Source organism: Mastacembelus armatus, chromosome 15 (genome assembly GCF_900324485.2).
Source record: "Mastacembelus armatus chromosome 15, fMasArm1.2, whole genome shotgun sequence".
Lineage (NCBI taxonomy): Eukaryota > Metazoa > Chordata > Actinopteri > Synbranchiformes > Mastacembelidae > Mastacembelus > Mastacembelus armatus.
Window position 1 is genome coordinate 13,149,839 of NC_046647.1, and position 22,598 is coordinate 13,172,436.

General features: G+C 40.5%; 6 protein-coding genes across 10 annotated transcripts; 1 reads left to right on the forward strand and 5 right to left on the reverse strand.

Annotated features, from left to right (window-relative positions):
- Positions 1 to 163: 163 nt before the first annotated feature.
- On the reverse strand, positions 164 to 4,412 carry ap3m1 (adaptor related protein complex 3 subunit mu 1). Of its 2 annotated transcripts, none has more exons than XM_026308911.2 (10): positions 4,367 to 4,412; positions 4,155 to 4,262; positions 3,541 to 3,818; positions 2,701 to 2,872; positions 2,431 to 2,568; positions 2,220 to 2,305; positions 2,002 to 2,135; positions 1,628 to 1,835; positions 1,395 to 1,539; positions 164 to 1,228 (listed from the first exon to the last, which is right to left on the reverse strand). In XM_026308911.2, the coding sequence occupies exons 3-10, from the start codon at positions 3,811 to 3,813 to the stop codon at positions 1,128 to 1,130; spliced, it is 1,257 nt and encodes a 418-aa protein (XP_026164696.1). In that variant the 5' UTR covers positions 3,814 to 3,818; positions 4,155 to 4,262; positions 4,367 to 4,412; the 3' UTR covers positions 164 to 1,127. The 2 variants fall into 2 exon arrangements, with proteins under 2 accessions (XP_026164696.1, XP_026164697.1); XM_026308912.2 differs by lacking the exon at positions 4,367 to 4,412 and adding an exon at positions 4,331 to 4,358 and having other exon boundaries at positions 4,155 to 4,242.
- An 856-nt stretch (positions 4,413 to 5,268) lies between these two features.
- On the forward strand, positions 5,269 to 13,406 carry adka (adenosine kinase a). Of its 2 annotated transcripts, none has more exons than XM_026308919.2 (11): positions 5,269 to 5,459; positions 7,215 to 7,289; positions 8,989 to 9,042; positions 10,077 to 10,155; positions 10,288 to 10,460; positions 10,562 to 10,670; positions 10,831 to 11,001; positions 11,104 to 11,139; positions 11,236 to 11,350; positions 11,454 to 11,540; positions 11,631 to 13,406. In XM_026308919.2, the coding sequence occupies exons 1-11, from the start codon at positions 5,368 to 5,370 to the stop codon at positions 11,753 to 11,755; spliced, it is 1,116 nt and encodes a 371-aa protein (XP_026164704.1). In that variant the 5' UTR covers positions 5,269 to 5,367; the 3' UTR covers positions 11,756 to 13,406. The 2 variants fall into 2 exon arrangements, with proteins under 2 accessions (XP_026164704.1, XP_026164705.1); XM_026308920.1 differs by lacking the exon at positions 5,269 to 5,459 and adding an exon at positions 6,319 to 6,420.
- Positions 13,273 to 15,558, reverse strand: LOC113131557 (dual specificity phosphatase DUPD1). The gene is made up of 4 exons (XM_026308951.1): positions 15,406 to 15,558; positions 14,606 to 14,796; positions 14,298 to 14,521; positions 13,273 to 14,192 (listed from the first exon to the last, which is right to left on the reverse strand). The coding sequence occupies exons 2-4, from the start codon at positions 14,782 to 14,784 to the stop codon at positions 13,969 to 13,971; spliced, it is 627 nt and encodes a 208-aa protein (XP_026164736.1). The 5' UTR covers positions 14,785 to 14,796; positions 15,406 to 15,558; the 3' UTR covers positions 13,273 to 13,968.
- A 349-nt stretch (positions 15,559 to 15,907) lies between these two features.
- On the reverse strand, positions 15,908 to 19,272 carry dusp13a (dual specificity phosphatase 13a). Of its 3 annotated transcripts, none has more exons than XM_026308917.1 (7): positions 18,970 to 19,272; positions 18,365 to 18,446; positions 18,050 to 18,291; positions 17,575 to 17,791; positions 17,373 to 17,492; positions 17,064 to 17,281; positions 15,908 to 16,281 (listed from the first exon to the last, which is right to left on the reverse strand). In XM_026308917.1, the coding sequence occupies exons 3-7, from the start codon at positions 18,156 to 18,158 to the stop codon at positions 16,040 to 16,042; spliced, it is 906 nt and encodes a 301-aa protein (XP_026164702.1). In that variant the 5' UTR covers positions 18,159 to 18,291; positions 18,365 to 18,446; positions 18,970 to 19,272; the 3' UTR covers positions 15,908 to 16,039. The 3 variants fall into 3 exon arrangements, with proteins under 3 accessions (XP_026164702.1, XP_026164701.1, XP_026164700.1); XM_026308916.1 differs by having other exon boundaries at positions 17,373 to 17,426; positions 18,365 to 18,490; XM_026308915.1 differs by having other exon boundaries at positions 18,365 to 18,490.
- Positions 19,273 to 19,582: 310 nt separating this feature from the next.
- On the reverse strand, positions 19,583 to 20,932 carry LOC113131559 (dual specificity protein phosphatase 13). Its single transcript, XM_026308952.2, has 3 exons — positions 20,754 to 20,932; positions 20,332 to 20,549; positions 19,583 to 20,219 (listed from the first exon to the last, which is right to left on the reverse strand). Exons 1-3 carry the CDS (start codon positions 20,900 to 20,902, stop codon positions 20,008 to 20,010), a joined length of 579 nt encoding a protein of 192 aa, XP_026164737.1. The 5' UTR covers positions 20,903 to 20,932; the 3' UTR covers positions 19,583 to 20,007.
- An 81-nt stretch (positions 20,933 to 21,013) lies between these two features.
- On the reverse strand, positions 21,014 to 22,514 carry LOC113131555 (dual specificity protein phosphatase 13-like). The gene is made up of 4 exons (XM_026308948.2): positions 21,947 to 22,514; positions 21,652 to 21,866; positions 21,340 to 21,529; positions 21,014 to 21,151 (listed from the first exon to the last, which is right to left on the reverse strand). The coding sequence occupies exons 1-4, from the start codon at positions 22,165 to 22,167 to the stop codon at positions 21,064 to 21,066; spliced, it is 714 nt and encodes a 237-aa protein (XP_026164733.1). The 5' UTR covers positions 22,168 to 22,514; the 3' UTR covers positions 21,014 to 21,063.
- Positions 22,515 to 22,598: the final 84 nt, after the last annotated feature.

The following is a 22,598-nucleotide window of genomic DNA, read 5'->3' on the forward strand; positions in this document are numbered from 1 at the left end:
TTAAGATAAAAAAGTAAATGATTCTCAAAGTAATCAGAATAAGTGAATAAGAGAATGATATTAATATATGTGATCATTTTCACTGTAATCTTATAATAATTAATTATAATTATTTAACAAGGTTTATCCTGGCAACGTATAAGAAAGAAGCACATAAAACCAAGACATTTTAAAAGGTTTTATAAGACATCGTATACACTACAATGCAGATTCAACTACACACAAGAGCTTTAAGTAGTATTTTCCATGTGGACAATTGATTGTGCAAATGCTGTGCTGAGAAAAGAAGTTGCCTTCAAGATTATGTGAGGGGCTTGGCTATTCCTGTGTGCTTTTTACACAATTGTTCCCTAACACACTGCCTGAATCATTACTTCACTTCTAGGCACTGAGGAATGTTACACACCCTCCATAATTCAACCTGTGTTTGTTAGCTCTCAGGCCTCCAAAATGAAGTTTGTGCTGTAGTGTGTGCTTTACAAAGCACTCTGACGTACCCTTACAAGGCCACATTAAAGAGTCAATATGTGCAAAAATTCCTGCACTAAAGACAGTGCTTCAAAATGCACTGCTGCTACTCAGAAAGCAGATACTAGATTTTTAAAAAAAAACATATGTATATATGTGGATATATAAGTATAAAACTTGGCTACGTCATTTATGTAAAAATAGGTTTTCAAAGGCATAGCTGCTTACTCTCAGGCAACAACATGCAAGTAGGACAGTATAGTAGTCAGGAGCAAGGTTGTGAGCTGTGAGTGTCCCTTTTAAAACCAAAATATCCCCCTCAGGCAACACTCAGAAAGTGTTAGATAAAACAAAAACATATATGCAGAAATAGCTGAAAAATTAAGGAATGGTTCATATAAACTGGATATAAACTAATAGCACTTTAACAAGTTCACCTTGATTATTAAGGCTTCCCTTTACAGGCCACAAATACTATCCAGTTACATTTATGTAATGCCAAACACATAATAAATAACTGTTAGAAAGCAAAATCATTCATCAAATCAATGAGCTGGAGGATATGTAAGACTTATTTGACAGCTGACTCAGAGAGGTGATGACCTCACCGACTATTTGGCACATTGGATTGTTGACCTTTGGACTGTGATAGTCATTACTCAGGTCCGCACTTGGAATTTTCCTGCTTTGGTCAGATATTTGACCCCTTTAAATGGCTTGTACTTCTCTCCATACATATCAAGACGACTCACCTTCAGACCTGCACAAAGGAGACAGAAGCAAAGTCAGAAATTACTTAAAATACAAAATTAAATAGCTAGCTCTAACCAGAACGTGCATGACAGCAAACACTGTACTGCTGCTACCATAACAACAAAGCTAAAGAAAAACAACGGGAAGAAAGGGACAGAGTAGATTCAGTTTACCAGATATGGCAAGTTGTTGTATCTTCAGGTCAATGTTGAGTGAGGGGTTCTCCTCAGGCCTAGGGGCTCCCACCTGCATACTCAGGCTGCCTCGCAGGTTAGGAAGCTTCTGGAGGTTCAGTTTCCCAATGTCCCAAACCAACACCTACAAAAACATAAGACATGCTCAAAATACACAATAAAACAAAATGCTTGGAACTTATTCATTTATTATAATGTATATAGGTGGCTGCCTTGGTAGTGAGGTCATAGGTGTAGTTTCCCTGTGTGGCTGTGAGGTTGACACTGAGCACGGCTTTAGGCATGTGGACTGTGACCATTAAGCCCTCCACTGTCTTCCCCATGGTCTGCTTGGGTCCGACCGTGATGTCCAGGCGACCACAAGATCCCGTCTCAAAGAAACTGATGTTCTGCTTCACATACACTGGGATGGCCACAAGACTGACAGAGAAAACAGAAAGAGTTGACCTCAGTGACATGGAATAGTTGGGACCAGCAATGAGGCCGCAATCGTCTTGTGTTTACAAGATAACCCAGCAACAAATTTGTTCATGTTTTCTGTTTTTTTTTTTTATTTAATTATGAAATAAGCCATAAAGTTGCTTACTTTTGAGAGCTGACATGATACGACATGAGTGTGAAGTTTCCATCTGGTGGGATGAAAGAGAGAACACGCTCCGCCTCCCAACGCTTAAACCGCACACAAGGGTGGAAACTCACGTCATCGAGAAGACGAGGATTCTGTTGTCGATAAGCAACAGTGTGTGAATTTTACACGAGAGCTACAGACCCCATGAAAGCATGGAGAGAAAAACATGAACCCACCATAAAGGACAAAGTCAGGTCAGGCATCCCAGTCAGCCTCACACAGGCTTCAATTACACCTTGGATCTCTGCAAATACTGTTGTCCCTGAACAGGAAGGTTTGAAAGGAAATACAAATATGTTTGAAATGCAACCAAATCCAATTACAACCAACATTTCTTCCATGAAAGCAGTCTTCAGCTATGGTGATCAATCAAGCAGCTGTTGGTACCTGATTTGTCCAGAATTGCATCTATTTCCTCTATGACATCAAAATATGCTTCATTATTGGTGTACTTAACACCAGCCCGCCTCCATGGGATATTGGACAACTGACCCGTTGGTAATGTGTCACCAATATTACTCCCTCCTGCAAAATACACAAAACAAAGGCAAAAAAAATTCATGTGCACACAAACATTGCAGATTTTATTTGAAACTTGCTTTAGCAATAATAAGTATGCAGGGGTTGACAAAGTCTAGACAGGTGACCTCTGTTTACCTGTGAGTGTATTGACAACTGATCGCAGGATGGTGGGAGGCCTGATCATCTCCTTTAGGACGTTGGACTCTGTTGCTAGTGGGAAGCCGTTGTCCAACATCTCCTCTAACAGCTCATACACCGTCACCAAATTATCCTTGATTACACCTTCGGAACATTCTCCAAAGTAGTCCTGTCGACAAAAATACCTGTTATACTAAGGAAACAAGCTATGGTAGCTATGGCTTTGGTAGAATATCAGATTAGATTTGACAGTTACACCAGGCCAGACACCCTACAACTCAGTTTAACAAAGTATATTAAGACTTGGATCACATGTATCTCAGTGTATATTAGAACTACAACTACTAACCATTTCTCAATACTGTTTCATACAATTCTTGTTTTGAATTGACAATTTAATCATGGTCTCTATAAACTGTAATAAAATACTAAATATATTCCTATCATATAAAACAATGTTTCCCAAACTAGTGCCTACTTGCAATGCCTCATCAGAGGTGTCACAAGTCTGTAAGGTACAATCTTTGATATCCAAACTTCTCATATGGTCCCATTTAAATTCATTTTCAAAGCCCCATAAGGAAAATTTTCACAAAAAAAGTAAGGATTAAAAATAAAAAATCATATTTGTATAGCAGATGTTTGACAAAGGCAAAGAACTAGAGGATATTTGGCATTTTTCATTGTAAAATTAGGTTTTCAGCTCTAGCACATCTTGTTTGTCAGCAATAAACCACACTGCTAACAAAGAATTGCAATAAACCACACCAGGGCACTTTCCAGGTCACTAGGTCTAACCTGAACCACAGACCAAACAAACCCGGGATTCAGTCACACCTGAAACGTGTCTGCCACTCTGTGAAGGAACTCGATGACAAACAGTGGAGGGACTTCAGTCTGGATGACTGAGAGGAAGAAGAGCTTGCCCCTGTATATGCTGATGAGATAGTGGTGAGGGGTCTGCAGGACAGGGGGCACATTCTCAGGGTCCACTGCCTTCTCCTTCGCCTCAAAGAAGTAGTCACACACACTCCGGCCGATGACACTCTTCCAGTGTTTCTCCAGGAAGATGTCTCCAGAGTGATTAATCAGGAACAGACTGTGGATCATCTCAGCTGCAACAAAGAGGTGGTTGTGGTTGTTGTTGTTGTTGTTGCTGTTACTCTGGTTGTTTCTGAGTGACATTACATCAGCAGTTTTAAAACATCTGTCCCTCATGTATCCACTAATCCAAGCAGAGCAAATATAATTGTAAAGTAGAGTCTCTTGTTATCAACATTTCCCTACTGTCAAGAAGCCAAACTAACTTCAACCTTAATCGACTGGCAACTTCGGACATTTCTAGCATCTGCATCTTAATGCTAAAAATAAATATACTGGAGAACAGCAACAGGAAAGCTCCAAATAAGAGATACTGTATACAAAGTTTCAAGGCCTGATTAAACTTTTACCTGCTAACTCCAGTTGACTGTGCAGGAATACTTTCCTTGGTGCCGATATGGCAAAACTGAATGAGCTGCTGGAGACTCGCCTGCAGATCTATGCGCACGTAAAAAGCTCTGATCATATATGAACAAATCAAAAAGATGAGATTTACATACATATAGTTATGTGTTAAAATATATACCGTGCAATTTAAGTGTTAAGTAACTCTAAAGTCAACCTGATCGGCGCTTTCAGTGCAAAGTTTCTGACGTTTTCTAAGCAGGCAATGTTTTCGGGCAGCTACTCGCCGGTACTGCGTGTGACTTCTTGGCTTTTCCTGCCCTGAGTTGTGTCGTGCAGGTATTCGCCTCATTATTCCCACGGTCATGCCTCGTCTCCTGCAGCTAATCCCACATATAAATTTAACTTTGTTTAAGTTTCCACGTGTATTTATGGAGCCGCTCTTGTGACATTCAGAAAAAATATTCCTATGGCATATATTGGCATGCGATATAGGTTATGTTGTGGTCAAGCTCTTTTTATGTGCTTGTTTTAGTTTTGCTGTTTAATATAGAGTGAATAAAGTTGTGTATGTAGGCCACTATGACAGGTGCTGTACCGATATTTGAAAAATCCTTTGGCAATGATATCACATGTGCGCTAAATATATATTAAAGATGTTTTACATCAGGGTGGCGAGTAGTAGCTGGTCATCAGCAGAGCTGCAGTGGATTGTGATTGTTTTGTAATCAGCCATTATTATGGCCACAGCTATTAACTCTTCTCCTTCACCTTACTACCTTGTGATCATGGGTTATTATCTCGTAGTTATTATTTTTTCACGACACATTAACTACCTCATTATTAAGTTGTGACTACTGATTTTTTTTTTCACCAAGGGAACTCTATCCTATCTATTTATAGCATTCATTATGTTTTAATATTTCCAGTGTGTTGTTATATCTCGCCTTGTCCTTGGTGAGTCTTACCTTTATAGCTACTGCACAAATAAACCTGTCTCCTCCGCAGCTGCTGCTGCTGCTGCCGCTGCTGAGAAAGGAGGTGGGGACATTTCAGGCATGCGAGGCGTTTGATTGGTGGAGCTCCGTGATTACGTCATTCGGAGGACTAACGGCTGCCTGCCAGGCTGCACCCGGGGCGACCAACCGGTGGACGGTTTTAGCTCGGCCGCATTTTGTTGCCGGTGAAAGTGTGTCAGCGTGCTCCGCTCCGTTAGCCATGGCCTCTGAAGAACCAAAGGCAAAGAAACTTAAACTTTCGGAGGATGGAGAGGCAGACACTCCGACCAAAAAGACTCCAGCCAAATTAAGGTGAAAATAAAAAATTAAAGCTTAGCTAACTGTGTTTTTGCTGAGTGGGCACACACACCTCGCTCCTCTGGGTTGTTTGAACGTTAGCTAGCTAATTAAGTGAAACCTTCAGTTTACAGTGTTAACATGGATGCTTTATGAATGCGTGTATGAAATGGTGAGGTTAAAACGTCGGGTGTCTGGAAACGATTAACTAATGATAATGTGACCGCCGCAGTCGGGGAGTATAACTAACGCTAGTTGTCTTTTATGACTGCTGGTGAAAGGGCTTTCCATGTGGCGGTAGTCTTCAGCTCTGTACGGAAGTTAGTCGTGAGCTTTCAGACGCTGCTGCTGTCTAATAACGTCGTTTAACGCTAACTCCAGAGTTTCTGTTTCGATAGGTGTGCTCATGTCTAATCTAAATCTGTCTAGATAACCACCTCCCCCTACATGTTTCAAAGCTGCAGAAAGAAATACTTTCATTATTCCGTGCCAGGGTTTGCTCCCCTGTTTGGTGCAGAGAAAACTGGCCTGGTTTTGGGAGCCAAAACAGTGAAATCCGAGCCGGTCACGTGGCCGGGGATGTGCAGTGTTTTGGTGCCTTTTTCCTTGAATAAATCAGACTGGCGTCATTCGGCGATTTCACTTATTCAGATAAGATGAAAACGGCTATTGTATTGATATGGTATCTGCCATCAGCATATTTCTGACGAAGTAAATGTGCTTTCAAAAGACAGTTAATCGAGGCTTGACTTTGCAAGACGAGCCAATCACCGGAGAGAGGCAGACTCTCCTGGCCCTTCCTCCATCTGATGCCTCCAATCAGTTTCGAGTAGGAGGAGCTGTGGCTGCAGGCGAAGATCGATATGCTTTAGAGCTGAGCTCAAATTTTTAAGTTTTTGTATGCTGAGCTCTTTCTGAGCCGGTTCAGGTTGCTCAACAGGTCTGGTACACAAAGGGACACCATGTCTGCTGTGAGGTAAGACCATGATGATATATGGAGAACTGAATTAAATGCAGACTTGGTGTCAGTGTAATTGGTTGCACCAGCCTAGTGATCTTCTGACTGCATCCTGGAAGATGTGTGTTTTAGGAAATGATACAAAGGGTGTGTCACCTGCTGGCTAGATGTATTTTCTGTTGTTCAATGAGCAGGATAATTCATGTCTGCTGAGCGTCTGCATGTTTCTCCTCTTTCTCAAAAGCCTTCTTCCCTTTTACCTCATTGTGCTGCACTAAATGCATTATAAAAAAGATAGCATATGTTCATGTGGAGATGGCATCTGGCAGGGCGACTGTAATCAAAGACTCGTTCCACCTGGGGGGTTCCCAGAAACACTGACAAGGCTGTGTTGATATCAAGCACTATCATGCAAGAATAAGGGCGGCAACAGGGTTCTGCCACCATAATCTCCTGGTGCTTTGGCAGTGTTACATTTAGTATTTGCTTATAGCAACAGCTGCAGGCGAAACCACCAACGGTAACTGCTTACTGATGGGTAAGATGAGTTCCAGAGGATATGTACTCAACTGTTTGCCCCAGAAAAGAACAGGCTGCTCAAACACAGATACATCAACCTATCTTAATGAACCAACCAACCAAGAGCAGGTTCAAAATCTAAAGGCCAGGAGGACATGGCCTCTGCAAGATGTTCCCTTTATTACTGTCATGCCAGTTGAGTTAATGTAGCTATACAAATGTAAAACAGAAAGACATTTAATCTATGCTGTCTAAGCTGTTCTCGTTCTAACACTTTGCCTTTTATTTTGCAGCCCTAATTCACTCTTTGGGATGGGAAACCCCTTACTGGACATCTGCGCAACAGTGGACAAAGACCTCTTGGACAAGTAAGTTAAAGGACTGCACTGGTGACTCAAAAGTTCACTTAAATTATTTAAACATTAATAAACACATTGCACTGTTGACCCTGGAATTGTATATAAGCAAAAAAATGGATCTTTAAATTCCTTCTCTTATTTTACTCGTCGTGTTCTATTTGGTTAGAGGTGTGATGCCTAATGTTGTTAAGACTATATAAAGCACAGTAAGGAGCCGATCAGGTGAAATATGGACATTAATGAGAGTGTAGTCACCACTGCTACAGGCTGACTGTAAGAGAAGGAGGTTCTGTGATGTAATTTGATCAATACGGATACAAGATAATGATGATACAAGAGACCAGAGCATGTGAAACTGCAGGGCGGTCTAATAATCAGCCTCAGCAGAGCTATTATGTCCAGCAGATACACTGTGTTGTGTTGCATTAAATCCTTCCTTTGTGAAATTGACAATGGCCAGTTTTTGTTCAAAGGTTAACATTAGAGAGGTGCTGTATATTACTGTAGAGTTCTTCCCCACCACTAACTTCAGCTTCTTCATGATCATGCCGTTTTTAATAAACACCTGTAACAACAATTTGAACACGAACATTATCAATTTAAGAAGGAGTATTTCTTAATGATCATTTCTTAATGTAGTTAATTGACATTGACCAAGCCTTTACTGCGGTGGGTAGAGCACAAAAAACCCAGCGTAACTCAACATTTCTAGTTGATGTCCCAGATGGTGGGACAGTAACATCTTGCAGCAGCCACTCTGGATCAAATGGTGCTAATTTGTGTCTGAGCCAGACTTTGCATTTTAGCTTACAACACATGGATGGCACTGCACTGTCCTTAAATGTGCCTTTGTCTTGTACATTGTCTTATGTACTGCCTGCACTGCTTGCTTGTGTGCACTTATGCACTAATGTGTAGCTTGGCACTCTTAGCCTAATTATTAGATATGAGTGGTTTTGTGCAGCCCCTCAACTTGACTTCACTTGATGTTTAAGATGATAGTATTCCTGCAAAGTAGAAATCCTTACCTGTGTACCAGTAATTCAGGTATTTTAATATATTTATTTATTAATTATTTTATTTATTAATTTATGCTGCATTTATTGAATTAGTGAACACTAACAGCATAAATCTACACATCAGTTTGTCTGGTTCTGTCACAGCAAATTGACCAGGGCAAAGGGCTCCTTTGAGTTCCAGCTCAGAGTCCACACTGAGACAGTTTGCATAAACCCCAGGATTATAGCTAAACCAGCCAACCACAGCTCTAATTCGCTCTTACTTACACTAGTAAGAATGACTAGAATTGTGTCTTACACCTGTAATTGGCTTTTGGGGAAACTACACTTGTTTAAGCATTACTGACCAACATATTCTTTTTTGTTTTGAGTTTGTGGTGGTGGATAATAAAAGTTTTTTCACATTTTCCTAAAGCTATTTTCTGTGATTTAATAGAAGAATAATTTCTTGAATCATATTTTCCATAGGAGTGACCAACCTACTTGGCAGCATTACCATTATGTCTGCAGTGCTTTCCTACAAAAACATACTTCAGATCCTTAACTTGTATGTTTGAATGAGTGCCAATTTGTGATATTTGTTTAGGAATAAAGCAGAGGATAAAATAAACAGGAGGGTTTGATTTGCACATTCCTGATGACTTGGAGAAGCTGATGCCCCCTTTTTTTTCTTCTTTAATTATTTGCAGGTACGCTCTGAAACCTAATGACCAGATCCTGGCAGAAGACAAACACAAAGCACTGTTAGTATCTTCTATATTGTAAGATTTCCTGTCGAATGTAAGTTGTGATAGAAATATTAGACATCTACTTAATTAGGTCTGTAGTCTGCACAAGGAAAAAAGTAATATGTCTGAATTCATTCTGTGTCTGCTTCCCACTGTCTCTAGTGCGGCTGGTCAAAACAGGCACAGGCACACAGCAGAAATCACCACTAATGACCTCTGTTTCTTTATAGATGGCCAATGGCAAAGCAGCAGATACAGATAGACGACCTTAGCCAATAGCAAACCAGGACACTTCACCTCCCAGTCCTTTTGAGAATAGAGCAAAAAAACAAACATTTAACAGCAGGAGATAAGAGAGCAGCATGTGACTGAGAGGTTTATACTAGTTTATTGTGACTCTCATTGGCAGTAGGGGTTGTTATAATGAAAGATATTCACATTTACACTTGTAAACATTTTTTAGGTTGGATGACATTTCATACATGCAGATGTGTAATTATGTTTAAGAACTGTAGAGTGATAATGAAAAGTGAGATTCTTTCAACAACAGTCAGCCCCACTTCTTTTTTTTTTCTCCACCTCCCAGATGTCTCCCCCTTTGCAACCTCTGGCTCAGTCTCAGGACCTTCCACAGTAGTGGGCCTGGTGTAGTTTCCAGAGACATGTTTGAGCACATTGTCTCTAACACTCAAATAAACCACACAAACACATATGTGAGTGCTATATTTAGACATCATAACACAGCAAATTAGAGATGCTTTAGCTGTAAACAGAACATGAAAGCGCTGTTCAAAGTCATTACATAACAGGCATAAGTTATTCAAATAGTGTAATAAATGAGCACTCATGCATGTATTGTATATTTTACCAGGGAGAAATATGAAGCTGCATGCTGCAAAGAGTAATTTCTGACAACAGATGAGGTCACTGGCTGTCATGCCACATCCATCACCACACATACAACAGGGGTGCTAATGTTGACAGACTTTATGGTTGCCATTGAATCTCCTTTTGGAAAAATTACTCATGAATTAAATGTTTGTATGTAGATTTGAGGAGCTAGTGAAGAAGTTCAAAGTTGAGTACCACGCTGGAGGAGCCACACAGAACTCAATAAAGATTGCGCAGGTTAGTCACAAACAAACTGTCACCACATCACTGCTCTGTCAATTACTACTATAAAATGTTGCCATTAGTGATCAGAGTTATCGTGTGAGCATCATCTGATGGTGATCAGACCTGCTCTCTGTCTGTCTGTAGTGGATGATCCAAGAACCCCATAAAGTGGGCACATACTTTGGCTGCATCGGCAAAGATAAGTTTGGAGAGATCTTGAAGAAGAAGGCTGAGGAGGCCCACATCGATGCCCACTACTATGAGCAAGATGAAGAGCCCACAGGGACTTGTGCTGCTTGCATCACTGGAGATAACAGGTGGCTAATTAAAATAATTATTTTATGTAGACTATAATCTAATCCATCTGTAACTCTTCATCTCTCTCTTTTTTTTTTTTTTTTTTGTTTCCTCCTCTCAGGTCTCTGGTAGCTAACCTGGCTGCTGCTAACTGTTATAAAAAGGATAAACATCTAGACCTAGAAGAAAACTGGAAGTGGGTGGAAAAAGCTAACGTCTACTATATAGCTGTGAGTAGTAGTTGTTAACAAACCATGATGTGTGTCGTGTTGTTTACTTCCAGAGATACCAGTGCAGTTTCTCTTCAAGACTTGACTATCTGATTCTTTAGACCCCATCTCAATATAAAAAGCAGGCCGGGCTTGACCCAGTGTCATACATTTCTTCCAGGGTTTCTTCCTGACTGTCTCTTTGGAGTCGATTCTAAAAGTGGCAAAGCATGCATCTGACAATAACAAGCTGTTTTGCCTGAACCTCTCTGCGGCATTCATCTGCCAGGTCTTCAAGGACAACCTCATGCAGGTTCTGCCCTATGTTGACGTGCTGTTCGGCAATGAGACTGTAAGCCAGACTTCAGACACTCTACGTATTCGCTGCACATACTTCTGCAGGGCTTTGTGTCCACCAGGTGTTGATGATTAGCATGACTTTTTGTTTCCCCAGGAGGCTGCTGCCTTTGCCAAAGAGCAAGACTTTGAGGTAAGTGGATAAGTCGTTTCATTTTGTATGTTAGTGGCTACATATTTCATGTCTTTGCTTTATTAACTTTTGTGTTAATATTTATATTGTTTGTAGACCAAGGATCTTAAGGAAATTGCCAAGAAAGCCCAGTCTTTACCCAAAGTCAACAAAAAGAGAAAGAGGATTGTAGTGCTGACCCAGGGGAAGGAAGAAACTGTTATGGCCCTAAGTAAGAATTTAGTAAGAGTTTTTTTTTTCTTTTCTTTTCTTTTCTTTTCTTGCTTTTTGCAGAGTTATGATGTACAAATATGTTTCCTCTCATGGGTTTTCAGGTGACAAGATTGAGACTTTCCCTGTACTACCAATCGACCCGAAGGACATTGTTGACACAAACGGTGCAGGTGATGCCTTTGTAGGAGGTAAGTTTTCCTGTTTTTTAATTTCACTCCTTTTTTTTTTTTTTTGCATCTATCCTGTGTCTTTTTAAAAAAATTTCTTTTCTGCTGCAGGTTTCTTATCTCAGCTGGTCCAGGAAAAACCACCGAATCAGTGTGTGAAGGCAGCACACTACGCTGCCAACGTCATCATCAGGCAATCTGGTTGTACCTTCCCTGAAAACCCAGATTTCAATTGAAGACTCCTGGATAACTTTTCTTTCAGCCTGAAACCTCACACTCACCCTGACATGCACAACTCTGACCTACAAACTACTATTTTATACAAATACTACCTAGCACCACCAACTGATTGTCAATTTCCATTCATAAGTACATAATTTCTAACCCATTGTTGGTTGGGTGCCTCCTGATGTGTTCCTGTTTTCTCCACTGGAGGCCACTAGAGGATCATGCAGCAAAGAAGCCAAAGCATGGATTTGATCAAATATTCATGAACTTAAAGGAGTCATGATAACACAAGGGAATGTGATATTTTGCTTTACATAAAGCATCTAAGTGAGGAAAAAAATGTGTTTTCATAGAAAGTTGTTTTAAGGATTGCTTTTAAGTGTATTTTGGCTTTAACACTGTTGACACCCATCATACTGCTGCGAGCACTTGTGATAACATCTATTCAACATCTAAGTCCTTCCTCCTTCTGGAGACAGGATTAAAGCATGACGGGCTAATTCCACAATGGGAGGACACGTTACACAAAACACTGGACTTACAAATATAATATCGTTAAGGAACATTTTGGATACTGCATCAAAATGTGCAGTAATTGTTTTAATTTTTTAAAGATTAATTATTGATGATTAAGTTTAGAATTTTAATTTAACAGGCCTGTTATGAAACCAAATATCCACATGTTTTAAATGTGTCAAAGCCTCTGCCCCATAAGTCCTGTGATCACTGGCAAATGTCAACTGTACTGTGTCAATGATATTCACAAGTTACTTTTATGAGAAAGTGAAAGTTGTTTTTTCTTATGCTATCTTTTGTTTTTTGTTTTTGCACATGTGCTGGTAGTCATGAATGCCTTTTCTTTTGTCTTTCTCTGTAAATGTTAACAAGTTTGAAGTCGTGATGAGCAAAGTCTAACAGGTGGTACATGAACCTGCACTTGTCTGTACAGGGAAATTCAGAGGCAGACCAGTGATAGCAACAGGTGGCTAATGGGGGTAAATATGGACACATTATATTTCTAAAAATACATGTAGTTGGTATTGTTACAAAGAGATCATAGTATTTGAATGTTCTCAGTCAGGAATATAGCGGGCATTGAAAATAACCTTTCCTGTTTTTTGTTTTTTTCACTTGAATTAGTGGTCTGTGTTGTTTCTGGGTGCATTTTGGTCTTTTTGTAAAGTATGTAACCCAGCTGCAGGACTTTCAGATTTTCTATATCAGATTTAAATAGAATGGGAATTTGAATTTCCCCTCATCAGATTTTACCTAAACCAAATTCAGGCTTGGGCCACATGTGTGATAAGGGGCCAAAAATTTCAAACCCTCTGTATTTACTAGTTTGTGTTGTGGTCTGCACAGCACTGAATACTTGAATACAGCTATTATGACTGTAAACATACTCTAACAATGATAATATAAAATGTAGATAATATGCAGGATGGCATGCAGTTTTTTGATTAGCACGACAGATGTTTTGAAATATGTATATCTGTTAGTATTAGAATAATGCATACTGTCTCTGTTATATTGCCAGTTTCTTTTTATTTTCAGAAACACCAAAAAGCCTTAGATGATGTTTTATCCTGTTCTCAGTAGTGGTCAAGTTGTGTAAAGCCATAAAATTGCTAAAATCTGACAAATAAAACATGAGGTTGACCTAATGGTGTTTTCACTTTCTGTGATTGTTCTATTTTATATTAACTGATTTTTTTTTTTTTTTTTTTTTCATTCTGTGAACAATTTTAATTATGCACAATATGTAGATGAAAACAAAACAGTTCACTCCTTAAGAAATTTTGAAATGGACGATTTGATGTAAGATGGTTCAGAAAGGGGCAGATCTGAGGAACTGGAAGTAATTGCAACCCAGCAGTCAGTCGTTACATTTTATCAGAATCACAATCACGCTGCTGGATACAAGCAGTTCTGGGTCCAGGTTAGATATGATCATTTTATTCTTATCTGTGCCAGGCCATTTCTATTTGTTCTACGATGTGGAATAGCCAATTTGATCACTACCAGTTTTGGCCTACATTGGTGGTAGTTATTTACAACATTCATGTTGAAGAACATCGCTACGTCATTAGCGTCACAACATTTTTAAGAGACTTACATGACAGTTGTGGCATAATAGGATATAATAGTTAAATAGACATAAAGAACATTGTTGAATACCTGAGAAGTGATAAACACTGACATATGTCATCTCTGTTGCGTGCTATTGGTGTTGAAGTTTTCTTTTTTGTCTCAGCTTCTCTTCTTGTAATGCGATGTCCAGGACTCTGAGCTGTTTTAGGAAGCCACGATTGGGCAGTATACAACGATGCTGGCGCACATGCTCAATAGCATCCACTACAGTTAAATTATGTTTCATCATCAGGTATGCCAGGACCAGAGTCGCTGACCTGCTCCGACCCATCACACAGTGCACCAGCACCTTGTCTAGAACAAAATGAAGGAACAATAGAGATTCATTAGAACAAACATCAATAAAACAACTTCCTTTTCAGAGAATGATCTTAGGTTTTGATTTTCTCCAGGCCTTACTCTGTGGATGGCTGAGAGCCTCGTGGATGAACTGGGTTGAAGGGCAGAAGTACTGAGAGATGTTGAAGGTAGGTTTGTCATCAGCTTCTACCCCATAGTAATGTATGTCCATGTCACTGTAGTAATCAGCACCAGTCAGCACGTTATTCCACTTCCCCTCTGCTGCATTCAGGACATGTGTGATACCTAGATCCCTCAGTCCAGGCCTCTCCAGAGCAGTTTTCCTGTTTTCACACACAAGCTAGGTATGAAGCTGTCTTCGTGAGTTCTGCACAACTGGGAAACAATCTCTACATGAATTTACTCACTGATCCCCGATGTAAATATTGGGCCACACCTGGTTGACATGTGCATACTGAGCCCCAGTGCCGGTCCAGAACAGCTGCTCCAGGTCTAGTGCTCCAGGTGTGATGTAATCACTGTCTGGGTCTACCTGTACTGCTGTGTATGGGTTTTTACTTCTAGGTTTCACCACAGAGGAGGACATGTCTCACCTTTACTGCACAGAAACACACACATCCTTGAACTTAATGAAAAACTGCAATAACATCTGACCATTGTTATCGACTCCAAGCTGTGTAGATGTAGACTAAAACACCATATACTGTCTTCGAGCTGCAACATTAATCAGATAAAAATCTGCAACTATTTCCATAAGTGTTTAATTCATTGAGTAATTTTTAATCAATAATACCAACCATCACTGGTTCCAGCTTCTTAAATGTGACTACCTGCTGGACTTTCTTGGTCTTATAATAGAACAAAACCAGTACAACCTGTTACTCGGTACATTTGTCTGTGAAATTCATTTGCTTATTTTATCCTTGTAAATTTCTAACTAGTTCTGTTTATTATACCAAAATCATAAATAAGACATTCTAATTCAAGCTACTTCTCTTGTATTAACGTTTGGCACATATCTCTTTGGTTTGCAGTTGTTAGCATAGTTACCAGGATGAAATAAATCTGGCCATGAAACCTCAAATATCTCATCTGCTCATCTTGACCCACGAGGCCAAAAAATACTGTACACTGATGACTGCATCAACAGTTTGATTGTTAAAGTAGCAAACAGAGACTGTACTGTTCTAGAACAAAAAATGCTTACGCCTTTCTTGCAAATGTTCCAGGTTTTAAAACCGTTCCTGAGCGGGATGACAGACCAGCACCTCAGTTTTTTCTCACTGTGCATGAGACGTTGTTGAAGCCAGGTGTTGTAGAGCAACAGCCTAAAAATATCATGTTGAACACAGAGCCTGAGGGAGCAGTTACTATTCCAGATCAGTATTTCAGTCTTCATGCTCACAGTGGAGGGAGGTCTCTGTTCTCACACACACACACACACACACACACACACACACACACACACACAGTTGCTCTCTCACAGTCTTCCTAATGTGGTTGTAGTCCTGATTACTTTCCTTTAACTTACATGGTAAAGGAAACTATTCAGTCCTTAGAAAATGTCAGAGAAAGAAGTTTAGTAAGGGTGGCAAGTCGCATCATTTGTCATAATGGGAATGTAGACAATGTGTAGACAGGTGTAGAGATTAGTTAACATTTGTCAGCATAGATTTATTTCTGGAGACATAAAACTTAGCAGTCTGTTGTTACATATTAGTAATTGGGGCAGAGATAAGCAAAAAGTCTGAGACTGAGCTTTTCTTTGAATAGATGATACACAGATGACACACAAATATATTTGTCTGGCACATTAGATTATTATGAGAGAACATGTGGATTTAATTAAAACAATTGCCCATGTCAGTGAGATTCTTCTCTGTGATCTGTCTGCACTGTGGACTAAGGCTCAGCTCCAGTTGCCTGAGCTGCTCCAGAAATCCAGAGTTGGGTCCAATGTCTCGGTTCAGACGCACAGCAGTGATGGCCTCCACTAATGACAGGCCTTGGCTGATCATCAGATAGGCCAAAACCAGCGCTCCAGAGCGACTGACACCCATAGCACAGTGGACAAACACCTTCCCTGGAGGATACATTAATTATTATATTTAGGCACACTTTTAAAAATAGTGATCTCCTCATACCAACATTTATATATTTTATCTAAAATCATAGCCCATAAATAGAAAGGTCAATAGATCTCCACAAGTGTTCATGGTATGTCCACAGCTAAATTAAGCAAAACACAACGTTGTGCATGTGGTTTGTGCTAATTTCATGCTCCTGAAACTGTTTATGCTGAGCTAATAAATGAAAATCCTTTGTGCTTTCATAGATATTATAATAATTCTTAGCATTATTACAATATACTTTATTTAGCTATTAGTGTAGTATAGACACTTTACACAGCAAACATTTTAAAGTAGGAAAATATATATTTTATTTGCTAATATTTTTCCAAAGGATTACAGGATTAACAAACTAAAGTAGGCAGAAAAGGAATTATGGGTAAAAACATTGCACTGCAGGAAAAGCTTCATAATTCATCTGTAGAATGGACTAAGTGTTTATTGCATTCCTTGCACTTATTGTACTCTTCATCACCATTAATGTTTGCAACCAAAATCACTAAACTGAAAACATCCAACACAAAGAGCAAGAACTCATTACCATGCTTAGAAATAAACATTGTCTAAGAGCCTATTTGTAATTCCCTAATGTGTTTAAATAAGTTAATATTTGCACAATTTGTTTGCAATATCTGTTAGTATTGCAGTTTGATTTCCCTGTTTGTGTAATTTTTGCCTCTTTACCAAGTGCATTTGTGTGCAATTGGCTTTTGCTTTTTCATATTTGCACACTGACCATTTTTCTTAAGAGCACTGTCTATGAACTGTGCAGCAGAGCTGAAGAAAGGTCGGAGGTTAAACTCAGGATGGTCTGCAGCCTCAACACCCTGATATTCCACTTCGAGGTCACTGTAGAACTGCTGACCAGTGTTGATGCGGTGTCGACCTGCTGCAGCGTTCAGTATGTGAGTTATACCCAGAGACGAGAGAGTTGTTTTGTCTCGTGCCACAGACCTGTAAATACATGTCACATGCACACTGATTTATTGTAACATTTTTATTTTATAGCATCTCAAAGTGGAACATGTGTTTTTTTTTTACTCACTCATCTCCAATGTACAGGTTCGGCCAGACTTGATTGACAGGTGCCACTGACTTCCTGTTTGTCCAGAGAATTTGTCTCAGCTCTGTCAAAGATGGTGTTTCCTCCTTGGCTAAGTGACCTCTGTAGTAATAAAGATGTGCGTGTCTGCGTGCATGCATTCATGTTTATGTCTTTGTGTGTGTGTGTCTGTTTGTGTCTTTACAGCATCTGGGCCTGCTGTCGTCTCCTCCTCTCCCTCTCCAGGCTCATGTCTAGGCTGCGGAGCTGCTGCAGGAAGCCTGGGTTGGGGCAGATGTCTCTGTGTGGCCTGACGGCAGCAACCGCCTCCTGTAGCCTCAGGCCCTCAACAATCATCAGGAAGGCCAGAACTAAGGTTGCAGAGCGGCTAACACCCATCAGACAGTGGACAAACACTCGTCCTGGGACAGGGACACGTCCCGTTAGCTTCAGCACCAGATGTGAATACTTGCCAAACACTTTATTTGATACATCTGTAGAAATGAATCTAAGGTGCTTAAACATATAATTTAACAACTCTATGACACCGTCGACAAAAAGTAATCACTAAAGTAGATTTTATGGCTGAACAGTCGTGTTGGATTAGCATGTACTTACTAAAGTGAACACTGAGTCTCCAACCACACAGATTAAGATAACTATAAATGTGACTGACTTGCCTCCCATGGCCAGTGCAGCTCTGATATATCGTGCTGTTGGGTAGAAGAAAGGACTAAGGATGAAGTCTGTTGCATCATCGGCCTCCACACCATAATAATCCACTGCCATGTCTCTGTAAAAACGTGGGCCGGTGTTGACGTAGAGATACGATCCAGGGCTGGGGTTGGGGGATCCATGAGCAGCATTTACAATGTGAGTAATGCCCAGACTGTGGAGAGTACCCTTGTCACGAGCTGTCACCCTGAAACATAATTCATCATTGTATGAGTGAAGGATATAGATGCGTGTGTGTGCATGTACCTGTGTGTACCTACTCATTGCCGATAAAAAGGTTTGGCCAGACTTGATTGACATTTCCAGTAGGTCGTCTGTCTGCTAGGAGGAAGTCCAGCAGGTCTGAGACAGAGGGAGGTTCATATGGTGGATCCCTGAGAGACATTCTGACACACACACACACACACACACACACGCACGCACACACGCACACACACACGCACGCACGCACGCACGCAATTTTGTAAAGATGCACTTCAATAGCATCATTATTATAAGGGTGTTTTTTACTCTTTAATTTAGAATATTGATTAGGCAGAAGTAAAACTTTCAACTTTTGCTGAACTTTTTCAAATTGCACTCCGGTATGATGATGGAGACAGAAAGACTTTCTTTATTTCAAAATGTCCCTAAGGTTGCTCATTCTGGCTCTACAGTTTCAGGTGGATATTCCAAAAAATTGCCTAAGGGTGAACGGGTTACGAACACATGGTTCAGAGAATAATCGTTATTTTGAAACCTATGTCGACATATGTCGAAACATCATCAGAATGTTTACTTAATGTGTACAATCATCCTCCCAACCGGAGATGACTGACTGCAGAGACAAACTAAGCTGTTTTTACTCTAAATCATGTAAACTTACCTCACTTCAAGTCAGTGCAAACTCTCTTGCCATGCGCTCTCTTAAGTCTGACTGCAGCCTGTTCCCATTTTTATCTCTGTAATCATACACCCATTAGTGACCATCCAGCAAAACTGTGCTCACTGGCAGTTTGGGCACTTCACAACACATTTTCTCCATTTTTACTCCTCATAGTCTCAGCAATGTGGCATTATCCTGTGAACTTTTAACATCAGTTCAATTGCAGAGTTTCCACGATGACCACAGGCCGTGTTGTAATACAATAAATATTGTGTTGTAATACACCTCTGTACTGTAAGTGACTGTGGCTGCAGAGAAGCTGAGTAACCCCTGTTGCTCTGCTCCTTTAAGAAATATGATCAAGGCAATGAACAACATTCACTAGTGCTAACTTCAGCTGCATTTGTTGTGGAGATAACATATTGAAATAAAAAAGTAGGTCATGCTTAGTGTATTTTTAAAGAAGAAAGTAAAAGCAAAAATGCCTTGGGGATACAGTACAGTACAGTACAGTACAGTACAGTAGTAGAGTAGTTACAGTACTCTAAGCTTAGCTGTAATATAAAATCCACAATTCACCTAATCGTGTTAAAAAGTTTCACTGCTCATTCAGTCCAAATGTTTTGTTGATTTATTGGATATTTTTAATTATCATTAATGTGCATTTACAAACATTGTGGACACGTCGGACAACACTGACAGGTTTAAATAGTTTGAATAAGAAAATCAACAGAATTGTGACACTGATTTTTACAATATTTCACAACACATGAGCATTGCTATTGCACCCAGATGTTAAACAAGTGAATGTTAGAAATAAAAAATATGGAATTTAAATGTCACTGCACCATCAAACTCACACCTCCATCTACACCAATCACATTCTGATATTAAATATTTGAATACATTTTAATAAATATTTCATATTTATAAATATTGTCTAAACTTATTACGGTGGAGTGTAACACATGGAAACAGAGAAAGAGGTCCTGAGGTAACTACTGGCTAATATTTTGACAGCAGAGAGAAATACAGATGTCAGAGGAGGGGACACAACCTCCGTCTGAGTGTCAGCTGTTCATTGAGCTTGAGGAGGAGGGACAGGAAGTTGCGATTGGGGTAAATAGCTCGTTTTTGGATGAGGTGTGTCAGAGCATCTTTCAGAGAGAAACACTGTCGCAACATCAAGTATGCCAGGACCAAAGTGGCTGATCGACTCATGCCCATGATGCAGTGCACCAGAACCTTTCCTGTAGAGCAGGATGGAGAATGCGAAAGGAAATAGATAAAATGTACGACCACTAAAGAAAAAAATAGAAGCGTGAACAAAGAAATAATGAGTGTAACATTCTCATAACTTACCATCTTTGCACCTCAGGGCTTTATGTATGAAGTCAGCTGCAGGTCTGAAGTACTGACTGAGATCAAAGTTGTCTGAATCCTCTGCTGGGATCCCAAAGTAAATGCATGCATTTCCATAAAAACTCTGGTCACCGATGCTGCCCTGCTTCGAGTGTGCTGCATTCAGGACATGAGTGATGCCGAGCTTATGTAATGTCTTTCTGTTCTGTGCCACAGCCCTGAGAAGCACATAAAAAGAGACAAACAGGGAAGAGAGGGAAAAGGTCTTAAACTGTTGTTGCGATGCAGTTGCATGTGTCTTGTATTTTAAAAAACTGTTAGAAATAATCTATATATCTATGGGAATAATAATTTCTTTATTGCAGAGCTCAGGAAGGTGTTATTCTTCCCTGCAACAAACTGCACAAACCAAAGACACTCACACGTTTCCTATGTACAGGTTAGGAAAGACTTCATCCACTGGTGTGAGCTCCAGCCTGCAGGAATCCAGGATGCGTTCCAGTTCTTTTATGAGCACCAGGTCCTGTTGCTGGTTGCTCCCTGACATCCTCCCTGGACACAAAACGCTCATCTAAAAGACTCCAAAACTGCTCCTGGGCTCTGCGTCCACTATCCCTTCTCCAACAGTGAATGTGTCTCAGTGAGAGACATGAGCAGGTGGCTGTTTGAATGCCGCTTGGCTCCAAAATTAGCTCTCTGTGTCCAGTGTGTTCTTGTTGTCTGGATGTAGAGTTATTTAATGTTGCTGTTGAATTGATTGGTCTGTTCACTGATGCCAAAGATCCCTGGGGGAACAGACAGGGACTCTGTCTCATCACCACTGAGGTCACATCAGAGGGGGACGAGGGAGGGCAGGGCCAGACACAGCGTTCAATGTAAACATACAGTAAATGGTACAAATGGAGAAAGTCCTGCATGCCATTAACTTCTATCAACAAAATCAAGACAATTCTATGGATATATTATCCAGAGGTTTTCCTCGCTTCATTTTATTTGGGCTCATTCAACCTTTTATACTGCAGGTCTCGTTCCAGGTTTATAAGCTGTCTCAGGAAGCCCCGGTTTGGGAAAATCCAGCGTTTCTGTTGCACACAGTGCACCGAGGACAGAAGACTGAGGTGGTGATGAATCATCAGGTAGGCTAGAACTAACGCAGCTGAGCGACTCACTCCCACAGCACAGTGCACGAACACCTTTCCTGGAAATCACAAAAGACGCAAGCAAAATGACTGGAAAAGCAAGTAACCCCACCTACAATATATCGTCATTCACAGTTTTTATGCAGTGTCGAGTCTGAAAAGCTGTGGCAGCTTGCAGTACCTCCTGATGTCAAAGCCTGGTGAATGAACTCAGCGGCAGGGTAGAAAAAAGGTGAAAGGTCGAACGTTGGCAGGTCATTGGCTGGGACTCCGTAGTATTTCACTGTGGTTCCATAGAAATCATCACTACCTTTACAGCACAGTTTACCATGTGCTGCATTCAGAACATGAGTAATGCCCAGCTGCCACAGCCCGAGCTTGTCATGAGACATAAACCTGGCAAATACCAAATTTGATGGATTAAAAACAGTCCAGAAACTTAATGTGTGAAGTGAAACAAAGGACAGGTGACTTACATGTCTCCCAGATACAGGTTTGGCCACACCTCATCACCGTGGTGACAGGAGCGTGGCGCTGAATGTAAAACCTCCTCCAGCTCCTGGAGAGACGGGATCTCCCATGTCTTCTCTGAATCCCCTGTGGCATGTGTGCACTTTCCCTCCTCTGCTGGGTCTGATTTTTGGGCCTCACATCCCATCTCTGTGACACCACCCGAGAACGACTTCCTGTCAGTCATTTCTAGCTCTAGACGATTTACAGAATCCCTAAAAGTAGATCACGCTGCTGCCTGATGCCTTTGGTTTGAACCTATTTCAGTTACACTTCACTCAGCCTGTGACTGTCAAAAACAGGTGGTGCAGTGTGGCACAGACTCACACATGGGTGTGTGTGTTTGCCATTACAGTGCTGCTTTGAAAATGACTCCTTGTGTTTGTTTTGTCAAATTCAAACCAAATACTCCACAAAATCCACTATTCTTTTTTGGATCTAAGGTGTCCAACCCTGGTCCTCAAGATCCACTGCCCTGCTTGTTTTCCAACTAGCCTCAAGCCAATCAAAAGCCGGAAGATACCAATTCACTTTGTCCTCCCCCCACCTCCATCCTCCTCTGAGATGGTATCTTCCAGCTGTGTTAGGAGCATGGATCTCCCACTCCTGATCTAAAGA